At 39.0% G+C, this 20,852-nt stretch overlaps 1 protein-coding gene across 1 annotated transcript in view; it reads left to right on the top strand.

Moving 5' to 3' along the window:
* LOC122747801 (WD repeat-containing protein 49-like) overlaps positions 1-20,852 on the top strand; it is a 118,389-nt gene that overhangs the window by 84,578 nt on the left and 12,959 nt on the right. Inside the window, exons 13-19 of the mRNA XM_043993629.1 lie at positions 3,462-3,627; positions 8,872-8,967; positions 12,135-12,193; positions 13,077-13,218; positions 15,127-15,166; positions 16,879-16,967; positions 19,525-19,715. Coding sequence (XP_043849564.1) covers positions 3,462-3,627; positions 8,872-8,967; positions 12,135-12,193; positions 13,077-13,218; positions 15,127-15,166; positions 16,879-16,967; positions 19,525-19,715 — 783 coding nt within the window. The remainder of the gene's footprint in view (positions 1-3,461; positions 3,628-8,871; positions 8,968-12,134; positions 12,194-13,076; positions 13,219-15,126; positions 15,167-16,878; positions 16,968-19,524; positions 19,716-20,852) is intronic.

Here is a 20,852-nt window from a genome sequence, read left to right as displayed (position 1 = left end):
ATGGGGTTGGACTAGCTAATCTCTGAAGTCCCTTCCAGTTCTACATATTATACTCCATGATCTGATACACCACTGCCAGAGGAAATCCCTGTGATTCCTATGAGGATTCTAAATGTCCCTAAGTTCCTAGAAGAGTTCAATGACCTGCATGCCTGCTGCCTGAGGGAAAGCAGTGTGGTACAGTGAAAAGAACTCTGCGCTTAGAAACAAGAGGACCAGATTTAGATAAAGGTTCTGCCATTAAATAAATGAATCAAATAGCGTTTATCAAAGACCTACTATGTGCCAGGCACTGAGCCAGACTCTAAGGATATAAAAGAAAAAGTGATACAGTACCTGTCCTCAAGGAGCATGCTTTCTACTTACAACCTGTGTAACCTTGGCCAAGTCACTAAACCTCTCTGGACTGCAGTTTTCTCCTTTATAAAGATGAACTAGATAACCTCTTAGGTTCCTTTTACCTCTAAATCGGTAACACTATTACTATCCAGGCGTAAAGCCATAGCATGCCATACCACTAAGCCAACTCCCAAGGAGGAGCTATATTCTCATTCTCTCTCTCTCTCTCTCTCTCTCTCTCTCTCTCTCTCTCTCTCTCTCTCTCTCTCTCCCCCTACATCTTTCACTCTGTCTCTCCCCTTCTCTCTCTTCTCAAATTCTCCCCTCCCTCCTCCTTGTCTTCTCCTCTTAGAAAAGTACAGATTGACCCATAGACTACTAAACAAATATTCAATTTTCCTCCATGTCTAAGCCCAATGAAGTAAGTCATGGTTACATCAGGAGATATAAACATGGCTGCTCATATAGAGTAGGGCAGTGTTGGGCAAGAGAGGTGGGGTGAAGAGGAAGGGAAGCAGGGGAAACATTGGAATAAGGAGGTGTGTAGCAGTTGAGTCAGAATAAATTGTGGAAATTAACAAACTGCCTCTTCTTTCCAGACTTCTTTCTTCAGTCTTCCTCCATCCCCACCCCCAACTAGAATTAGAGACCTGAAGATACCTTATAAATCAACTAGTCCAGCCTGTTGATTTTATAGATGAGGAAACTGAGATTCATGTAAGAAAAGTTACTTGTTCACATTTAACTAACTCACAGACACATGAGTTAGTGGCAGAGCTGAATCAAAGCACACGTCACCTGGCTACCAGGCTACTCAGTAAGTTATCCCCCATATGGAGATTCTTAGGGTATTTGGAAAGAAATGTGGGTCTCTTCAGAACCAGTAAGATCTTCATAGACATAATAAACTATGTGTCACTCATTTTCCTTCACTGTAAAAGAAGAGGCGAGTTAAATAGAACTAAAGTTTAAACCTGATGTCATAGGAAATCTTTACAACTCTGCAGTGACAATCTTGGAAGCTCATTTTTAAATGTCTTTTCTTTCTTAAGGGCTGCCTGCCATCTGGCTCAGCCCAGGATAATTAATAGCTTCCTGAGAGTCATCTTTTGAAAAGGGCAGATCATTTGAATTCTGATCAGCATGTACTCGCCACTACGGTGACCAGGTGGAAAGTATGAAAAGATTTAGCAATCAGAGGGCTTTGCATGCAGATGGAGGGCTGGGGTGGTTTTCTGAAAGCCGGACCACCTTGGAGAGTTCAGTGTCATGGTGCTCTGTGGCAATCTGCAAGACAAATCAGGCTGAGGAGAAAGAAGGCAGCTGAGTTTTCATTTCCATTCATTCTTTCTATGCAAGGAGCTTGAGTGCCTTGTGAATGCTACAAGTCAGCCAATAGGATGAGGGAGGGAGGTGGCAGGAATGTTGGCCTCATGGGAAAAGTGAGACTGGGGGTTATCATGGGATTTAGGACCAGAAAAAACTGTGGACATCCTTTATATCCCCTCCTTTTTTACATAAGAAGAAACTGAGGCCCAGAGAACTTATGTCACATGACTGAGATTACACAGGTAGTAGGAAGTAAATAGCAAAAGGCAGAATTCAAACTCATATAACCCAGATTTGTCTGGGCATGCCAAGTTCTAATATAAAGAAGTTTGGCCCCCACATGTAACACAGGACTTTTTTCAAAGGAATATGTACTTAAAGAAATGATCACAAATATAAGAACTTATTCCCCCAACATGTGGGAGGTATAGTCCTTTTCCCCCACTGGCTCCCAGGTCATCATGGCTCAAACACAGGTCTATGAAGATCAACTATAGAACCTGAAACTGATAATGAATATCACAGAACAGGAAGCTACCCTCACCAATGTAAAGAATTAATTGTTATTTGAGGTTTTTATGCCTTGGCGCGCACTGGCCTGGGGCTCCGCAAAACGCTACAACCACCCACTGGTTGTAGCCATTGCCAGGGTTCTAGCACCTCACATCATCACCACTCGCTGATGCCTACATGGGCCTGGCAAAATTATAATGATTGGAAGCCTAGTGAGGGCAGTCATGTGACTGTCAGAGCGGCCATCCCATTGCCTGGGGCTGTGTGTTTCTAGATTTGGGGGAGAAAAATTGGGCGTTTTCTAGGTGGAAGCTGGAAAGCGACAGTCATTCTGCGGTGTATTTTCAGCTGATTCCTGGGCAGTGGTATTTTTTCAGGTACTATAATTTCCCTTTTCCCATTTTATTTCCTTTCCCTCGACCCTACTGATCCTGTTTGTGTTTTTTTTTTAAGTTCGTACTTATTAAAATAAATCTTTGTTCTGTTTTGAAGGAGGCTGCCGGTCTCCTTCCTTGCCCCAATATTGCGGCGAGCCGCCTGGCTAGCATTTCCCAATTAAAAAATGGTCCCTACATGCCCATGGTAGTGGTCTCTGTAGGCTCCCTGTTAGGCAAACTGGACATGCTCAAAGGCCCCGCAAGGCCATCTCCATGTTACAATTAGACATGCCCAGAGAAATGCATATTAGATTCAGATGTTCTGACTCCTAATCCAATCCTTCCCTCATATTGAGCTGCCTCTAATCTAAAATCACTGTCTGATCCAAAGAGAGGCAGTAAATCTGGTTTCCTTGATCCACTGTTATTGTTCAGTCATTCCAGTCATGTCTGACTGTCCATGACCCCATTCGGGGTTTTCTTGGCAAAGATGCTGCAATGGCTTGCCATTTCCTTCTCCAGATCATTATACAGATAAGGAAATTGAGGTAAACAGAGTTAAGTGACTTGCTCAGGGTCACACAGCAAGTAAGAGTCTGAAACTAGACTTGAACTCAAGAAGATGAGTCTTCCTGACTCCAGACCCAATGCTCTATCTACTTCATTACCTAGATGCCCAATTCATTAGACTAGATGAAACTCCACAAGAGACTAGAATAACCCCCTTAACATTTGGCTAGTTGTAAAGGAAGGCATCTTCCTCTGAATCCTCTCCTTTATGGCCTCTTTTGATATCCTCAGTGCTTTGCATAGCGCATGGCACATAGTAGGCAATTAAATATCTAGTGATTGATTATCTGCTCAGTCTCACTTTCTCTGTCTCCCTACCTATCATCCTTATAGGTCCAGGGACATAAGGATGATATTTTATGTGTGGTTCAGTGCCCACCTTCTCTTCTTGCCACCTCTAGTTATGACGGGGAAATTATCATTTGGAATATGATCTCAGGACACATGTACTGCAAGCTAAACACACCTGTCCTTACTCACAGCTCTGAAGATCCAGAAGGTAAGTTTAAAGGCAAAGACTGGTGTTTGAAAGTACAATGATGCCAACATTTACATAGTACTTTAAGGCACTTTATATATTTTATCTCATTTGATCTTCACAACAACCCTGTGTTGTTATTACTATTCCCATTTAACAGGTGGGGGAACTGAGATGGAGAGATGTTGAATGACTTACCCAAGGTCACATGGCTAGTAAGTATTTAAGGTCAGATTTTAACTCAGGTCTTCCTGGCTCCAGGCTCAACCCTTTATCCACTGAGCCACCTAGCTGCCTTTTGCGAAGACAGACTTGGAATCAGATTTGTTTAACTGATCAGGAACTCTTGTAGAACCCAGTCAATTTTCTTATTACTGGGGCAGCTAAGTAGTGCAATGGATAAAGTACCAGCCTTGAATTCAGGAGGACCTGAGTTCAAATTTGGCCTCAGACACTTGACACTTACTAGCTGTGTGACCCTGGGCAAGTCACTTAACCCTCATTGCCCCATAAAACAAACATAAAATTTTTTAAAAAAATTCTTATTACTATCAACAACACTGCCATTTTCCACTCACCCAAACTTCCAAATCTGTGTCATGCTCAACTTCTTTCTCTCAGTCACTTCCTGTAATCAACCCGTCGCGAGTCTTTTTAATTCTACCTTCACAACATCTCTGAAATAGACCCTTTTCTAATATTGCAACCACCCTGGTAACAGACCCTCATCACTTCACACCTGAACTATTGTAAGAGCCTGCTGATTGGTCTCCCTACCTCAGGTCTTTCCTCACATCAGTTCATCCTCCACTTAGCTATCAGTGATTGTCTTAAAGTGCATGCATCTCTCTCTCTCTCTCTCTCTCTCTCTCTCTCTCTCTCTCTCTCTCTCTCTCTCTCTCGCTCTCGCTCTCGCTCTCGCTCTCGCTCTCGCTCTCGCTCTCGCTCTTGCTCTCTCTTGCTTTCTCTCGCTCTCTCTCGCTCTCCTTTTTTCTTCTCTTCTCTTTTCTCTGTCTTTCTCTGTCTCTTTCTCACTGTCTCTCACTCTGTCTCTGTCTCTCTTTCTCTCTCTCTGTCTCGCTCTCTCTCTCTCTCTCTCGCTCTCTCTCTCTCACACACACACACACACACACACACACACACACACACAGTAAGCTCCAGTGGTTCCCTATTATCCTCCAGAATCAAATAGAAAGTCCCTTGTTTGGCTTTTAAAGCTCTTTATAGTCCTGTCCCTCCTACCTTTCCAGTCTTCTTACACTTTCATCCCCTCCACACTCTGCAATCTGGTGACATTGGCCTCCTTGCTGTTTCTCATACAAGCCCATCTCCTAACTCTAGGACTTTTCCCTGACTGTTTTCTATGGTCAGAAAGCTCTCCCTCCTCATCTTTGTTTCCTGGCCTTCCTGGCTTCCTGAAGATCTCAGCTAAAATTCTAGTATATAGTAGGTAGCATGTTTTCTCCCCCATTAAAATGGGAGTTTTTGGAAGGCAGGGATTGGTTTTGCCCACTTTTGTATCCCCAGCACTTAGTACAGTGTCTAGCACATAGAATGCGCTTAATAAATGTTTATTCACTGACTGACACAGCCCATTGTGTCAGTGGCTGTGACCACTAGGGAGAAGACAAACTTCATAAATTCAGTGAAGATTTTTTTTTAAATCCAACAGTTCTCTCAGAGCTTTGAACTCTGCTAAAGTGATACTAGATTAATGTGTTACATGCAGTATTATATTAATAAACAAGAAAAGATTTGTTATTGGTGTGGGAGTTATCCCTGGGTTGGCTGTCTATGTACAGTCAGACCACTAACTCATCAGAAAACTCAAATCAGCTTTTTAAAAAACAAACCAAAAAGAAGCTTACATATCTGTAAGCTAGATAGCATAGTTCATAGAGTGCAGGACTTGAAGTCATGAAAACCTGAATTCAAATCTAGTCTCAGATATACTCACTAGTTGTATGACCCTGGGCAAGTTACTTAGCCTGTCTGCCTCAGTTTCCTCAGCTATATAACAAAACTAATGATAGTACCCATATTATAGGGTTGGTTTGGTTTTGCTTTGGTTTGTTTTGGTGAAGCAATTGAGGTTAAAGTGACTTGCCCAGGGTCACACAGCTAGTAAGTGTCAAGTGTCTGAGTCTGAATTTGAACTCAGGTCCTCCTGAATCCAAGGCCAGTGCTCTATCCACTGCACCACCTAGCTGCCCCTATAGGGTTGTTTTGAGGATCCAATAAGATAATATTTGTAAAGCACCTAGCAAATGCTTGTTATCTTTCCTTAAACAAGTAATTGAAAATTAAAAATATGAAATGGAAAACAAAAAATAGAGAAATGACATTAATGTGACTGTAACAATTTTATCCAGGAGTTTAACCAATGAAAATTAATTGACACAACAAGGAGACTCAAGGAGACTAGAAAGTATCTTGGTCAGCAAATATTTAGTTTACTTGTCAAATAGAGAGAGAGATGATTGTCAAAGGCAACACTGGGTTAAAAAGCAAGCTCATAAAATCTTACATGAAGGGATGATGCATGATTATAAGTATCATCTCATAAAGCAAAGAGAAGCAGCAGAGGGTAAAATGCAAAGTCATCCCAAGAGCACTAAAGGCTGGAAATGGCAGGTTGTGAGTGGAACACTCACATGATCAGTGAGGAACTATGAAGAAGAATAAGAGTAAAAGATCATCAAAGAACTGTATGATGGGAAGAGAAGTTGGGATGATCATGTGGCAACATCAGAAAAAGATAAGTAGATAGGTAGTGTCCTACTGGTACCTTCATGAGGAGAAAGTGAAGTAGTCTTCTAGCATGTTAGGTAAACTTAAGGGAGGAAATAGACAACAGTCGCAAAGGATGGGCAGGCATGGATGGACTGTGATATTCATCTTTGGAAAGAATACCAATATTGAGGCAGCTAGGTGGCTCAGTGGATAGAGCACCGGCCCTGGATTCAGGAGGACCTGAGTTCAAATCCGGCCTCAGACACTTAACAATTACTAGCTGTGTGACCCTAGGCAAGTCACTTAACCCCAATTGCCTCACCAAAAAAAAAAAAAAAAAAGAATACCAATATGATTGAGAAAATGCATCAGGGACTCAACCTGAGGTTTTGAACTTTTAGAAGATATATTTTGATAATTATATTTTAATATATTTGGGGTTTTTTGGTAATCCTATGTATTTTATTTTTATATATAAATACCTTACTCTGAAGACCAAAAATACCATAGATTTCACCAGATTGTCAAAGGGGTTTAAAAGCTCTTATCCTGCATCCATTTGAGAACTTGAGTGATAATCCTGGTAACATATTTGCATTATAATAATTGATTTCATAAACATTGGTTTAACCAGAAAAATAACTTTAATGGTGGAAATTTCAGAAGTTCTTCATTTGTTGTGAATTCTCCTTATTCATTTTTGATACCTGTAGTTTGTCTTTTTCTTTTAAAAAAAAACAAATAAATTAATGATTTATCTGTTTTATTGTGGTTTTCTTTTCATTCAATTTTGTTAATTTCTTCCTTGATATTCAAGGATTACTATTTTGGTGTTTAATTGGGAGTTTTTAATTTACTGGCTTTCTAGTTTTCTTTAGTTGCATTTATGGATCCTATGGGCAAACCATATATGAAATCAGCTGCAATCTGAGCAATGATTCAAGGGAATCACAACCACTTGCCACATTTAACTGCGCTACTGAGTGTATCAATTAAGGCAGGTCTATAAGCCATCCTGTGTCTCTACAGCCTTTGGGTTTTAAAGTGAGAGGGAGGGATAATTTTCTGCCCATCATCTAGACCTCAGGGCATCTTTAGAAACTCCAGAGTGTTTGGGGGCTTAATTTTGTATCAGATTAGGTCTGAAATAACTCTGGACACCTTGGTTATGTTGGGGAAAAGTGGAGGGAAAAAGTAGGGCTGCCATGGTAAATAGATAGATAGATAAACAAATAAATAGACATATAAATAAATAAATAGTTGAATAAATAAATGAATGAATAACTAAAAATATATATATATAATTAATTAAATAAATATTTTTATGTATGTTTATATATTTTTCCATGCCATCCCTACCTTTTCACTATACTTTTCCCCAACATATATGTGTGCATGCATATATATACAGACATATACACAAACACACACACATATATGTATCTATATGACTGCATCTTTCTACCTATTAAAGAATCCTCAGGTGTAGGAAGATTCTGCAGGACCTTTCATGAGTCCCAAGCCAATTTAAGAATGGTATAGTAGATTGAACATCAGAGGACCTGGTTTGAGTGTCAGCTCTGCCATTTACTATCCAAGTGATCATGACAAGTCATGTAACCTTTCCAGAGCCTCGGTTTCCTCATTTGCAAAATAGAAGTAATAATATTTGCATTATTCAAATTACAGATTTGTTTTGAGGAGAGAAACTTTTAAAATTGGTTTGCTATTATTATATTTTTTATTTGTGGAAAAATCATCCAAAACAAGCTGGGCCTCATCCAGTGTTCCTCCAAAGCAATGTGTAATCTGTGAAAGTATCACAGTGCTGACTCACTAAACAGAATATCAGAGAATCGTAAGGGACCTCTGTCTCTAGTTCAGCCCATACCTGAACAGAGTTCAATAACTCCAATATGGTTATCCAACCTCCACTTGAAGGCCTTTAATGATGGAGAACCCATCTCCTTCCAAGGCAACCCATTTCACTTTTGAGCAGCTCTGATGCTCAGGAAGCCTTTCTTCACATGGAGCCCAAATTTGCCTTCCTGAAGCTTTTGTTCATTGCTTCTAGTTCTGTTCTCTGAGACCAAGCAAAACAGATTTAATCCCTTTTCTATGCTGGAGACAGAGATATGAAAGACCTGAAAGATTTCTATCTTTTAGATTAACCATTACTTCAACTATTCTACAATATCCCTTGTATTCCATCCCTTTTTGCACTGAAGGAGAAAATCCAAGAAAATTACTATTGTCCTTAGCCAGAGCTTCCTCAAGGGGATTGAGGATGGGAGAAGTAGTGCTAGGAAAGCACCTTAATTCAGTTTTGCCTATTAGCACTCATGTGTTGCTTCTACCCCATGGCTACTAGGCAAATAACTTGGTCAGACCATTATATCAGTCAGCATTACACTCAGCATGGTCAAAGGAGCTGCCTCTTCAGTTTCTCAGCTGCCATATTTGCAGGAGGTAATCCTGGGAGTGATTCTGTTTGCAGATAGATATGCTTTATTCCTTTCTCCCCCTTTCAAGATGCAGACAGAAGCATTTCTCATCTCACCTTCCTAAGGACCCGTGCAGCCAAATTTGAATCAACAGCTGCTTCTCTCATTTCCAATGGGTCCCAAGGTAAGAACAAGAATTGCCATCAAGATAGCTGTGTTCTCTTATAAATTGATTTTCCTGGGACAGTTTACCAAAGACACTTTTACAGATACACGCACATTTTGCAAGGAATGGCCTTGAACACATTTACTACTCACCTTAGGTCCCCACTGATTTCCTGCTATGTCCCATCTTATTTTGATGGAACCTTGACGGGCTAGACTCCTATTAACAGAAAAAGACAGTTAATTCTAGGGGCCTGTTCAGATGACATATCCTTTCACATCAAATATCTCTTAATGAGCAAGTCCAGATGTCTCAGAGTCATACATCTATCTTCTAGTTTTCCCTGGACAGGGTCAGGGTGAATTGAATATCAAGTTATAGTAAGCATAAAGGGCAGCCTTACAGAGAGAAATATGTCACAAGAGGACTAAATGTAGCCTGGGGAATGTACGTAAAAGAGTCAAGTAACAAGGCAGGATGGCTCTTTGCCTTGGCAATAACAGGAGATCTTAGGGCTTGAAAGCTTATCTGGCACTCCCTGTCTAGTTGAGGCACAGATGTATATATCCTAGGGATGGTTCCATCTCCAGCCTCTGTTCTGTTGCATCTGCCCAACCTGGATTGGTAAGCAAGAGCTCTTATCATAGAAAGAGGAGAGAAAATTTTATGTAGAATGAGGGCCAGTTAATTCTTGAGCATGTATCAGGGTGGAGACTGTGACCCATTTGGAACAGGTGATAAATGAAAATCCCAACCTGAAAAGGCTAATAAGGCTCAAAGCTTCTTCAGAGCATTTCTCAAGGGGGAGGAAGCTTTGGAAGGTAAACTCTCATATTTGAAACACAAAGTCATAGAATGTTAGAGCTGGAAGAGACCTTAGAATTAATTTTGTCTAGTCCCTTCATCTATCAGATGAGGAAACAGGTTCAGAGAGAGGAAGTGGAAATGATCATAAATATAAAAAGTCAATGCAACAAATGAATGAATGAATGAATGAAGAGACAAATAAATAAATGAGGGGGCAAGCAATCATATAAATAAATAAATAGAGTAGAAATTAAAAAATAAATAGCCAAAGCACATACCATTTCCAGAATATATCTGAAAGCAAATTTATATAAGAAACTTTAAAAATAAACAAATATTTTCAAGTTTATAATCCCACACTCTTATATCTCAAACTGAGGCTTACTGCATCTTCTTCTGGAAACTTATCCTGATTTATTGGGAGTATATGTCAACACATGCCTTCCATTGGCACAATGGCTACCCCATCCATGCCTTCTCATCTTGAGCAATATTTGCTCAATCTGCAAAATGCTGGAGACAATCTTCTAATTCTTTTTTTTCACCGTATGGGAACCAGTTTAGCACCCATGCTGCCCATCTGTTATCACTCCTACACAGTAGTTGACCAACCCACTTTCCTTTCCAGTCATACGTTTTCTGGATTATATCCCTTGTGCCACCTCCTGTGCATAGGCCATTGTTGGAAATATGCTGCAGCCTAGTGACACCCACTATTGCTTTTGAGTTACCTTCACCTTTAATTCTCCTGCCTGAAGTCTCTCCCATCTCCAACATCCACATGTGTGTCAAAGTGATTTTCCTAACGTATTCATCAGACTTTGTCAGTCACTACTCACTAAGTTCCGGTGGTTCTCTATTACCCCTAGGAATACATTATAACTCATCTATTTGGCATTTAAAGTCCTCCAACTACATCCTACCTTTTGGGGCTTACTTCTCTTCACATATGCCACAGTCAAACAAAACTGGCTTTCTGCCCATCATATGACACTCTATCTCCCATCTCCAAATCTTTGCCTTAGCTCTTCTCCATGCCTGGAATGCACTTTTTCACCTCTACCTCTTAAAATCTCTAGCTTCCTTCAAGTATCACCTTGAGTAGACTCCATGAAATCTTTCCTAATGTCCCCATTGCCAGTGTTCTCTAATGACCTTATACTTCCCCCATGTACAGGGTGTTCCAAAAGTCTTAGTTCAGTGATTACTTAAAACCACAACTTGAGACATCCTATATATTTTTATTATACTTTGTTTATGTACATGTTGTCTCCTCTAAGTAGATTATAAACTCCTCAAGGGCAGGGACAGTTTCACTTTTATCAAGCACCACCTAGACATAGTAGGCACTTTGTAAATGTTTGGTGATTTATTCCAAGGTTGACAATCGAATCAAACCACCTGGAGAATATTTATGATAAATAGATGGAGGGATGGATGGATGGATGGATGGATGGATGAATAGTTGAATGAACAAATAAATAAATGTATGAATAAATAAATGAGTATACTTATGTATGAATTATATAGATATATATCATATAGATGATATAGATATATGAGTTTTTCTGTTGGGTAGCAGCCCATGGTCACAAAAAGCACTGAGATATTTGGGAGGAAAGATTATGAAGAAGAGACCCAAAATTTCACATCATGACTGATGAAAAGCTTATCTTTCCCCCAGTTCCAATGATTAAAACAAGAACAACAACATCACCAAGTCCAATACAAACCAAAAATGCATAGGAGGTCCTTCTCCATCTTGATTCATTAGAATATGATCTTCTTAGGGGATGGCAGGGCCCAGGTATTGTTTACTCAAAATAACCTCTTACATATTGTGGAGACTCAATAATCACACTATGGTAGAAAGTACCTTAGATAAGGAAGGAGTTGTGAGACCTGTGTTCTAGGCAGAGCTCTGCTTTGCACCATCTGTGTAATGTACTCGCTGTAGGGACCAGTCATTTATCCCCTCCAAGCTCCCATCTCAAAAGTGATATGTAAACTATAATGATGCCTACCTTATAGAGCTGCAGTGGGCATCCAGTGAAAGAATAACAAGATACTCTGTGAACTGTTCAGTGCTATACAATGTAAGGGGGTATTACATTGAGTCAAGGACCTGGGATTTCATCCACCTGGGAGAGAACTAACTCCCTCTCTCATAGACTGGAGCCTGTCTGCAAAGGATGGTTTTAGTTATGAGAGGCCCAGCCAGGCATAAGGGACTTAATTGGATACACAGAGGTGAGTTTTGAACCCTGATCTCCCTAGTTCCAAGACTCTGCCCACTGTACCATGCTTCCTCACACTGGAGTCATCCTTTAGAAATTGATGACAATCCAGTGACATTTTTTATTCCTCTTCTGTCACAGGTTCTGTTATCTTCTGGAGTCTATTCAGTGGGGCCCAGCTCATAGCCAGCTTCATACCTGTAAGTTAGAAAGGACCATTTTAAAGAATGTTTGTTTGTTTTTCTTTCTTTCTTTCTTTCTTTCTTTTTTCTTTTTTTTTTTGGGTGCAGCAATTGGGGTTAAGTGACTTGCCCAGGGTCACACAGCTAGTAAGTGTTGAGTGTCTGAGGCTGGATTTGAACTCAGGTCCTCCTTACTCCAGGGCCAGTGCTCTATCCACTGCGCCACCTAGCTGCCCCTAAAGAATGTTTTGTTTTGTTTTTTTTTTATCTTACCTAGATTTTAAAAGTCTTCAAGCAGCCATAGACTGCCTCCTTTATTTGAACTTGAAAGTATCTTTCCCCTACTTTCCCCACACTGATACAGGCATAGTAATGAGTTATCATTTAAGATGGTTTCAACATTGTATACAGTATCAGCAACATTGTGTAATGATCAACTGTGAATGACAGCTCTTCTCAACAACACAATGATCCAAGACAAGTACAAAGGACTCATGATGGAAATTGCTATCCACACCCAGATAAAGAACTGATGGACTCTGAATGCAGATCGAAGCATTTTTTTCACTTGCTATTTTTTTAATGTTTTTTTCCCTTTTGATATGTTTCCTCTTTCACAACTGTGTCTAATACGGAAATATGTTTTATATAATTGAACATATATAACATATATCAAATTGTCTATCATTTTAGGAAGAGGGGAGAGGAGGGAGGGAGGAAGAAAATTTGGAACTCAAAAATTCTGTAAAAATTAATGCTAAAAATTGTCTTGACATATAATTGAAAAAATACTATTAAAAACAAAAAAATTAAAAATTATTTCAGACAGCATTTAATACACCACTGTTTGGTAAAATTGAGTGGTCTTTTAACAAGCACTATGTTTTTGCATTCATTCTAGTCCAGAGGAAAATCCCACATCAGCAGCATTGTGGTGACCACAACAGACACCTGTGCCTATGTGGCAGACTGCATGGGTTATGTGTATACCTATGACATCAAGGACTATGCTCTTGAGGGACCTGAGCAAGAACCACCCAAAAGTAGGACTTTGAATTTTTTTCAAGGGTCTTATTTTTCAAAAAGAAAATTGTGTTCCAAGTAGTTTTTGGAAGGAAATAACAGATTACGAACCAGTTAGTCAAGAAGCATTTATTAAGTGCTCTCTAAGTTCCAGGTACCATGATAAGTCTTGAGGGTACAAAGAATGGCAAAAACACAGTCCCTGCCCTCAGAAACAATAACAATTAGGCCAATGTAGCTAAATCAAAATGTATAGGGAATGGAGTCAAGTGTAAAAAGACGGAAAAGGTAGGAAGGGGTCATGTGATGAAGGGCTTTAAACATCCAATGGAGCACTTTACATTTGATCCTGGAGGTAATAGGAAGCTACTGGAATTTCTCAAATTTTAGGGAGGGGACAGTGACATGGTGAGACCTTAATTTTAGGAAAATCACTTTGCCAGATGTGTAGAGGACATATAAAATAGGAAGAGACAAAAATCTATTACAATAAACCGGGCCAGAAATAGTGAAAACTTTGAATTTCAAACCTTCTTTCTTGCACATAATTGCTATTCCCTACCTTTTCCCTTTGTCTTCCAATCCTTCCTTTTCTTCAAGGAAAGTATCCATAGGTTTTTTTTTTAAGTTTTTACTAATATTTTATTTTTATATAACATTCATTTTCAAATATATCTCTTCTCCTCTCTTCCCCAGACATCTAATCTTGAAACAACTGAAAAAGGAAAGAGTAAGAGGGGAAAAGTTTAGCAAAATTAACAATACATTGGTTGGGGGGCAGGTAGGTGGTGCAGTGGTAAAGCACTGGCCCTGTTTTCAGGAGGACCTGAGTTCAAATCCATCCTCAAACACTTGACACTTACTAGCTGTGTGACCCTGGGCAAGTCACTTAACCCTCATTGCCCTGCAAAAAAAACAAACAAAACAAAACAAAATACATTGACTATGTCTGATGGTATATACTGTGTTCTAAACACACAGTTTCCCACCACTGCAAAGGAAGAAGGAGGAAGGAGCATTTTCTAAACTTTTTTTAGGACCAAACTTGGTCATTATAATTGAATAGCACTTGAGTTTATTGTTTCATTTTGTTTCTATTTATACTCTTTTAGTCATAATTATTATTTTCCGGGTTCTATTTACTTCACTTTGCATTAGTTCACATAATTTAGGAAGAGTTGTCATTCAAATTGGAATTTAGAATTCGGCCTTACTTTTCTGTCATTCACCATCACTCAACCCAGACAAATGGCTATTTGCAAGACCATTTTTGAAAAAAAAGAAATTTTTATTAAATGACAACCTAATGTGTAATGAAACTTTGTGTGTAATGAAACAATCCGTCATTGACCAAAACTAGAGTTTGAGCACCTTGAGAGTGTAAGCTTTATTCCGTACTACTTTGTATCTCTCTAACGCATTACCTTGTGATTTGTATAAAGCAGGAACTGAAAAAAAAAAAAATGAATGTTGAATGAAGAGGATGTTAGGGAATTTGATCGTTTGCCCTGGCACCTGCCCTTAGCCCCTTGCCCATTTCCCCTATGTACTCACTTGGTTCTGACCAAGTCTAGATTACTAGGCCTAGGCTCCCCTCATGGATGGGCCCTGAATCTCAGAGGCTCAGCCCAAAAAATCTGCTTAGGAAATAGCAGTGGTTGTTGCTGATCATAATACCTGTGGGGGAGGCCTGACTAGAATGGATTACTTAGGTCCATGTGAGTCCAAACCTTCCTCCAAGGAGCTGGTATGAAATTGAACTTTTCTTGTCATTCTTTCTCTTTTTTTCATTAACCAGGCTTTACCTCCATTTTCTTTGCCTTTAGAACCAGATGAAGTGACCAGATGTGTTTATTGTAATAAGAAACAAACAAAATGGTGGAGGTTTTGTTCCATTTTATGCATATGTATTCTTTCTATTGCTACAGATATCAAGTTTTGGCGAGCCCATGTTAATGCTATCACATCGTGAGTATCTATCTGTATCTTGCAAGTCACAGGTGTAGAAAGGCTAGAAAAAAACAATATTCTACTTATTTAGCACCATTCTTACAAAGAGGGAACAAGCATTTATTAAGTGACTACTACATGCCAGATACAGTGCTAAGTTCTTTACAAATCATATCTGATTTGATCCTCACAACAACCCTGGGAGATAGAGCAATGTGCCTACTGTAAAATGTGGGAAATAATAGCACCTATCTGCTGCTCAATCAACTTGTTCACAGCTAGAAGAATTTTTTTCATCTTTTCTCTCATTTATCATTTCAATATCCCCTAGTGGGAAGGGCAGCTGGGTGGCACAGCAGAGAGAGTGCTGGGCCTGGAGACAGGAAGACCTGAGTTCAAATTCAACCTCAGACATTTCCTAGCTGTGTGACCCTGGACAAATCACTTAATCCTATTTGCCTCAGTTTCCTCATCTATAAAATGAGCTGGAGAAGGAAATGGCAAACCACTCCAGTAATCTTTGTCAAGAAAATCCCAAATAGGGTCATGAAAGGATATGACTAAAATGACTAGATAACAGCAACAAACTAGTGGGAAAAAATAGTCATCCTAATTTTTCTGATAAAGAAATTGACATAAAATTTTTTCCATAACATGAAAACTACTTGTCCAACAATGCTCTTGATCTCCCTGACTCCCTCTGAATTAATGGATAGTTGTTTTTAGTAGTAGCAGTAATAATAATATCTAGCATTTATATAGTATTTGAAGGTTTGCAAAGTGCTTTAAAAATATCTCGTTTTAACCATGGACATTTTAAGTGATTTGTCTTATCTCCTCTATTCAATGATAATCTCTTTAAGAACATTTTTATTCCCAGATGGTAATCTCCTTAAGAATTTTTGTATTCCCAGCTGCCTTATGGGAGCTGAATGTAGAGGATATTTAATAAATGTTTGCTGCATGAAAATTGTTGAATTACCCTAGGAGTCAGTGGCCAAGCTGGAACTAAGTCCCAACCTTGGACCTTTTCCACGAGACAAGAAGACTATTTCTTTTTTTCTTTTTTTTTCTTTAGTGAGGCAGTTGGGGTTAGGTGACTTGCCCAGGGTCACACAGCTAGTAAGTGTTAAGTGTCTGAGGCCGGATTTGAACTCAGGTACTCCTGACTCCAGGGCTGGTGCTCTATCCACTGTGCCACCTAGCTGCCCCAAGACTATTTCTTAGTTAGCAACTATAGGTTGTTTACAGGGTGCTTTCTTTGATTATTTGAGGTGTGAGGCCAGGTTATAATTGGAGGAAGAAGTATGCTATGAGATACTGAAAGAAGGTGTAACTGTGCTGGGACAAATTGAATAATTTAGGAGATTACATTTGCCTCATGTTTCCTTGTATTGTGGGATACACTAATTATGTAACCATGGACAAATCTTAATATCTCTGGACCTGTTTCCTCATCTGTAAAATGGACAACATGCTTTCAGTGGTTGCTTATTTCACAGGGTTTCTTTGAGTCTCATGTGGTATAATATATGGAAAACATTTTGCAAAGCTTAAAATATTATATTTGTGTCAGCCATGATTATTGTTATTCTTATCGTTAAAGGGCTGTTGACTTACTGACTCCATGATCCTCTAATTCTTGGCCCCATTTAGTTGACTGTCATCATTCTAGAAAATCTCTCTGCATTCTTGTAGTGAATTTATCATGTTTTCTTTCATTTCATTAGCTTAGAGCTGATAGAGAAAGAAAAGGTTCTATTGTCTTCCTCCACTGACTGTACAGTTCGTCTATGGAGCATGGATGGAGAGTATATAGGTATGGAATTTCCACACTCACCTATGCAGAAGATCAGGTTTAGTGTGGGACACACATACACTGTTTCCTGGAAGAAAAGTCAAAAATCACTTTAGGAAATTATTTCCTGGGGAACAAAACTTAATTCCACTTGGCCAAAGTAGGAATCCTTGGACAGCTAAGCTGAGAAATCCAGCTAGATTGATAGCACTGAGTTTTGTTGGGAATTGTATTTCTATAGATAACAATATTTGAAAACCTAGAAAACAACCTGAGAGAAAATATCAAATTAAGAGCATCATCTTATTTAGGGATTTGTAATCTCTGGCTGCTGAGATCTTTTGTAATTTTGACTTGGCCACTCCTTTGCCAAGTTATATTTTATATACCTGTATCATTCCTTATTTATGCACATATCTCTCCCCCTTCTCCATTAGACTGCAAGTTGCTTCTTTCATCTTTGAATCTCATATAAATTCTATCACAGTATAGATAGAAAGCATTGAGTAAATATCTGTTTCTGTTGCATTAAATCTGGAACACCTTCAGCACAGATAGCAAGAGTCAACAGATATTTATAAATTACAAATTAATTCTGGCAGTTTTCACCTATTTGCAAAGCTATAACTAAGGTGGGACTATTGGGACTTTGCCCATGGGAACTGAAATTTAGATGACATTGATAGCACATAAGATTCTTCAATGAGCTTAAACCCTGATTATCAAGAATCTCTAGGTGATCTCCTTGGTATCCTAGCCCCACTCTGCCTCATTCCCCAATTGTAGTATCCCCAACCAAGCAGTAACTTCCCAAAAACTGTCTTCTGGTCTCTTGAACTCTCTGTTTCTGTGTCCTGCTACTCCCCATGAGAAACTGTCCTGGAATAACAATGACAACAATAATAATATCACCTAGCATTTATATAGTGCTTTAAGGTTTGTGCGTTTACAAATGATATCTCATTTGAACCTACCAGTAATCAAATAGGTACTCTTATTATTATCTTTTTACAGATGAGGTAATTGAGGCATACTAAGGTTAAGTGACTTGTCCAGTATCAAACAGCAAGTCTGCCACATTCCAGGTCCATCTCTCTATCCACTACACCACCTAGGTGAATCTGAAGTTGAAGTCTCTTTAATAAGTTACCTCAAATGAATTTTAAGCTATGTTACTTATTTTATAAGTTATGTAATTTATCAGTTACTCCCAACTGAATTTTGTCTTGAAGTTCATTTGAAAGGCACCATTCTATGCTGCTTGCTCCTGAGGTAATTTGGGGTATTTGCCTCAGGTGCCATAATGGCTGGTCACAGTTCTGTATGTTTGCTCTTAGCCCTGTGCCTAAGTTCAAACACTCTTGCTCCCTGGCTTGCCTCTTGTCTTCCTCTGAACTTTTCCTCACACTTTCACATATGTGTGGCATAAGCCACATTCCTCCTTTTTTTTCAACTTCCTTCTTCTCTGGGAAGTTTTCCTAGTCAACTCTGCCCCTTTTCAAATATACACAATCCTTGTCCTAATTACTTTAGTATTTAATTTGGTAAATATTTATTAAGTTCTTACTACATATAAGATATTGTGCTGGGTACAAAACCAAATAAAATATGTCCTCATGGAACTTAGAGAAACACATACATAAGTAAAAATAATGCAGTGTGGGCAAGATGAGAGCATAAAAGAGGTACAAAGGTATAGAGGTGGAAAGAGAATGATGTGACTGGGGCATATTTAGGAGACTGTCTGATGTAGAGGATCTGTGTGTATACCGTGAGTGGATTGTCTTGTCTCTTATTAATAGCTAAAATTTAGATAGTGACTACTATTCTCCAGGCATTGTGCTAAGGGCTTTATAAATATTATATCATTTGATCCTTACAACAACCCTGGGAGGGAGGTCCTATTATTACCCCAATTTTGCCAATGAGGAAAACTGACACAAACAGAATTAAGTGACTTGCCCGAGTAAGTAGTATCTGAGGTCAAATTTGAACTCAGGTCTTCATGATTCCAGGCCCATCACTCTACCCACTCTACCACCTAGCTTCATGGTTCTTAAGGCAAGGACTACATCTGTCTTTTACCATATCCCACTGAGAACAATTATGTAGCTTTAAAGTTTGCAAAGCACATTCACAAGCATCATTTTGTGTGAACCTTGTACCAAGCCTATAAAGCACAGAAGCTCAGTTATCATTCCCATTTTACAGATGAGGACAGCAAGGTGTTGATAGGTTAAGTGACATATAAAGTGGCAAAGCCAAGATTGGGACTTGAGTTCTCCCAAAGTCCTGTCTTTGTTCTTCCATGTTCCAACTACATTGATAGTATGGACATTCAGTAGACTTATTGAATAACTTGGACTGTAAATGAAGTGTACTATGGTGGTGTTTCTCATACCATTTTCACTGGGATTTTTTCATACATAAGTACATATGCTGAACCTCAGTGTGGTTTAATAATGAGCTTTAATGGATTATAAAAGAGGCACATGGGATCGTATCACTGAGCTTTCCATGATTAGAGAGTAGCTGATTTCCTGTCATCTTCTTATTCATTGATATTTCTTCCTCTTAGGAACTTTTGGGCAGAGTGAGCTCTGGGATGTTTTTACATCTGCCTCCTGGAAGCATCCTATGGTGCCCTATGAAATCCTGATGGATCCAAAGAGTATGCCAGTCCACCAAGTGTTAGCAGAGGATGTTTCAGCTTTACAAATTGATCATACAGAAGAAGACAAAATAATGAAGGAGAAATCCAGTGCTAAGGTTGGTGCTTGAACTTTCAGAGAATGCCAGTGCAGCTTAGATGCCACCCCTCCACTCCAGGCACTGAAGCCACTTAGGTTGCTAGGCTACAGAGCCCCAGAGGGTGTGGGACCATGGAAGCCCTGCAAGGGGAGGTCTACAGAATATCCACATTAAGTTCTTACTGGCTGTAGCAACAGATACCTTGCTGATATGCCTTGGTAGAGGAAGTTTTCACAGCATAGATTCTTTTTACCAATTAAATCACAGAGCCAAACAAATAAATGCTGCTTCCACCATGAAAATGTCACCATCAACCCACCATTAAAAAGGCATGTGATTCCAGAAATTTTTCTAATGATGAGGGATAGATTTGTACTGATAAGCTCTTATTCTTTTGCTCAGTTTCCCTGATGACCATTATCACTGCCTGGTGAGATTGTTAGCTGGGGCTCAGGGTGCTCTGATGAAGAAAGTTAAATTTCTTACATAAGAATATACTTATAACCCTGACTTCATTAGCACCAACTGAGCCAAACCAGTATAGAAATGGAGATTCCAACCAAGAATGGACAATCCCAATTACTCATTTCAATTTACTTTTCAATTAAGTAAACATCAATAGAGTTCTAGACTTGTAGTAAGACCAGGTCTCTGACAGTAAATCAGATCATGGGCAAGTCACTTAACTTTGTTGAGAATCAGTCAACCCTCAATGATAAATATACTGAACCTGAAGTCCATAGAATATCTCTTTTCCCTCTGGATAGATTTCAGAAAGTTCATGAAGTTGTACGCAAAAATAATTACCTGTTTATTTTCACTAACTTCTTAGCATTTCCTTCAATTATTAAAAAATGTAATTCTAAGAAGGGGTCCATAGGCTTCTTTAGACTTCCAAAGGGGTCCATGACACAGAAAAGATTAAGAGCTCCTAATCTAAAACTATATGTTATTGATTGTTTAATATCAACATGCAGTAGGATGAAGGAGTTCTCACATTGGCGCAGAGAGTTTTTATACCATTGGTAAACATTTACTGAATTCTTTTATATCTATGCATTGAGCTAGCTAGGCAGAGTGGAAAATACAAAGAAGACTATACAAGATGTATGGCTCAAGGAATTTAACAATCAATTATTAAATATATATAAAGAT

Source organism: Dromiciops gliroides, chromosome 3 (assembly GCF_019393635.1).
Source record: "Dromiciops gliroides isolate mDroGli1 chromosome 3, mDroGli1.pri, whole genome shotgun sequence".
Taxonomy (NCBI): domain Eukaryota; kingdom Metazoa; phylum Chordata; class Mammalia; order Microbiotheria; family Microbiotheriidae; genus Dromiciops; species Dromiciops gliroides.
Note: the sequence above shows the minus strand (reverse complement) of the source record. Positions and strands in the feature narration are given on the sequence as shown.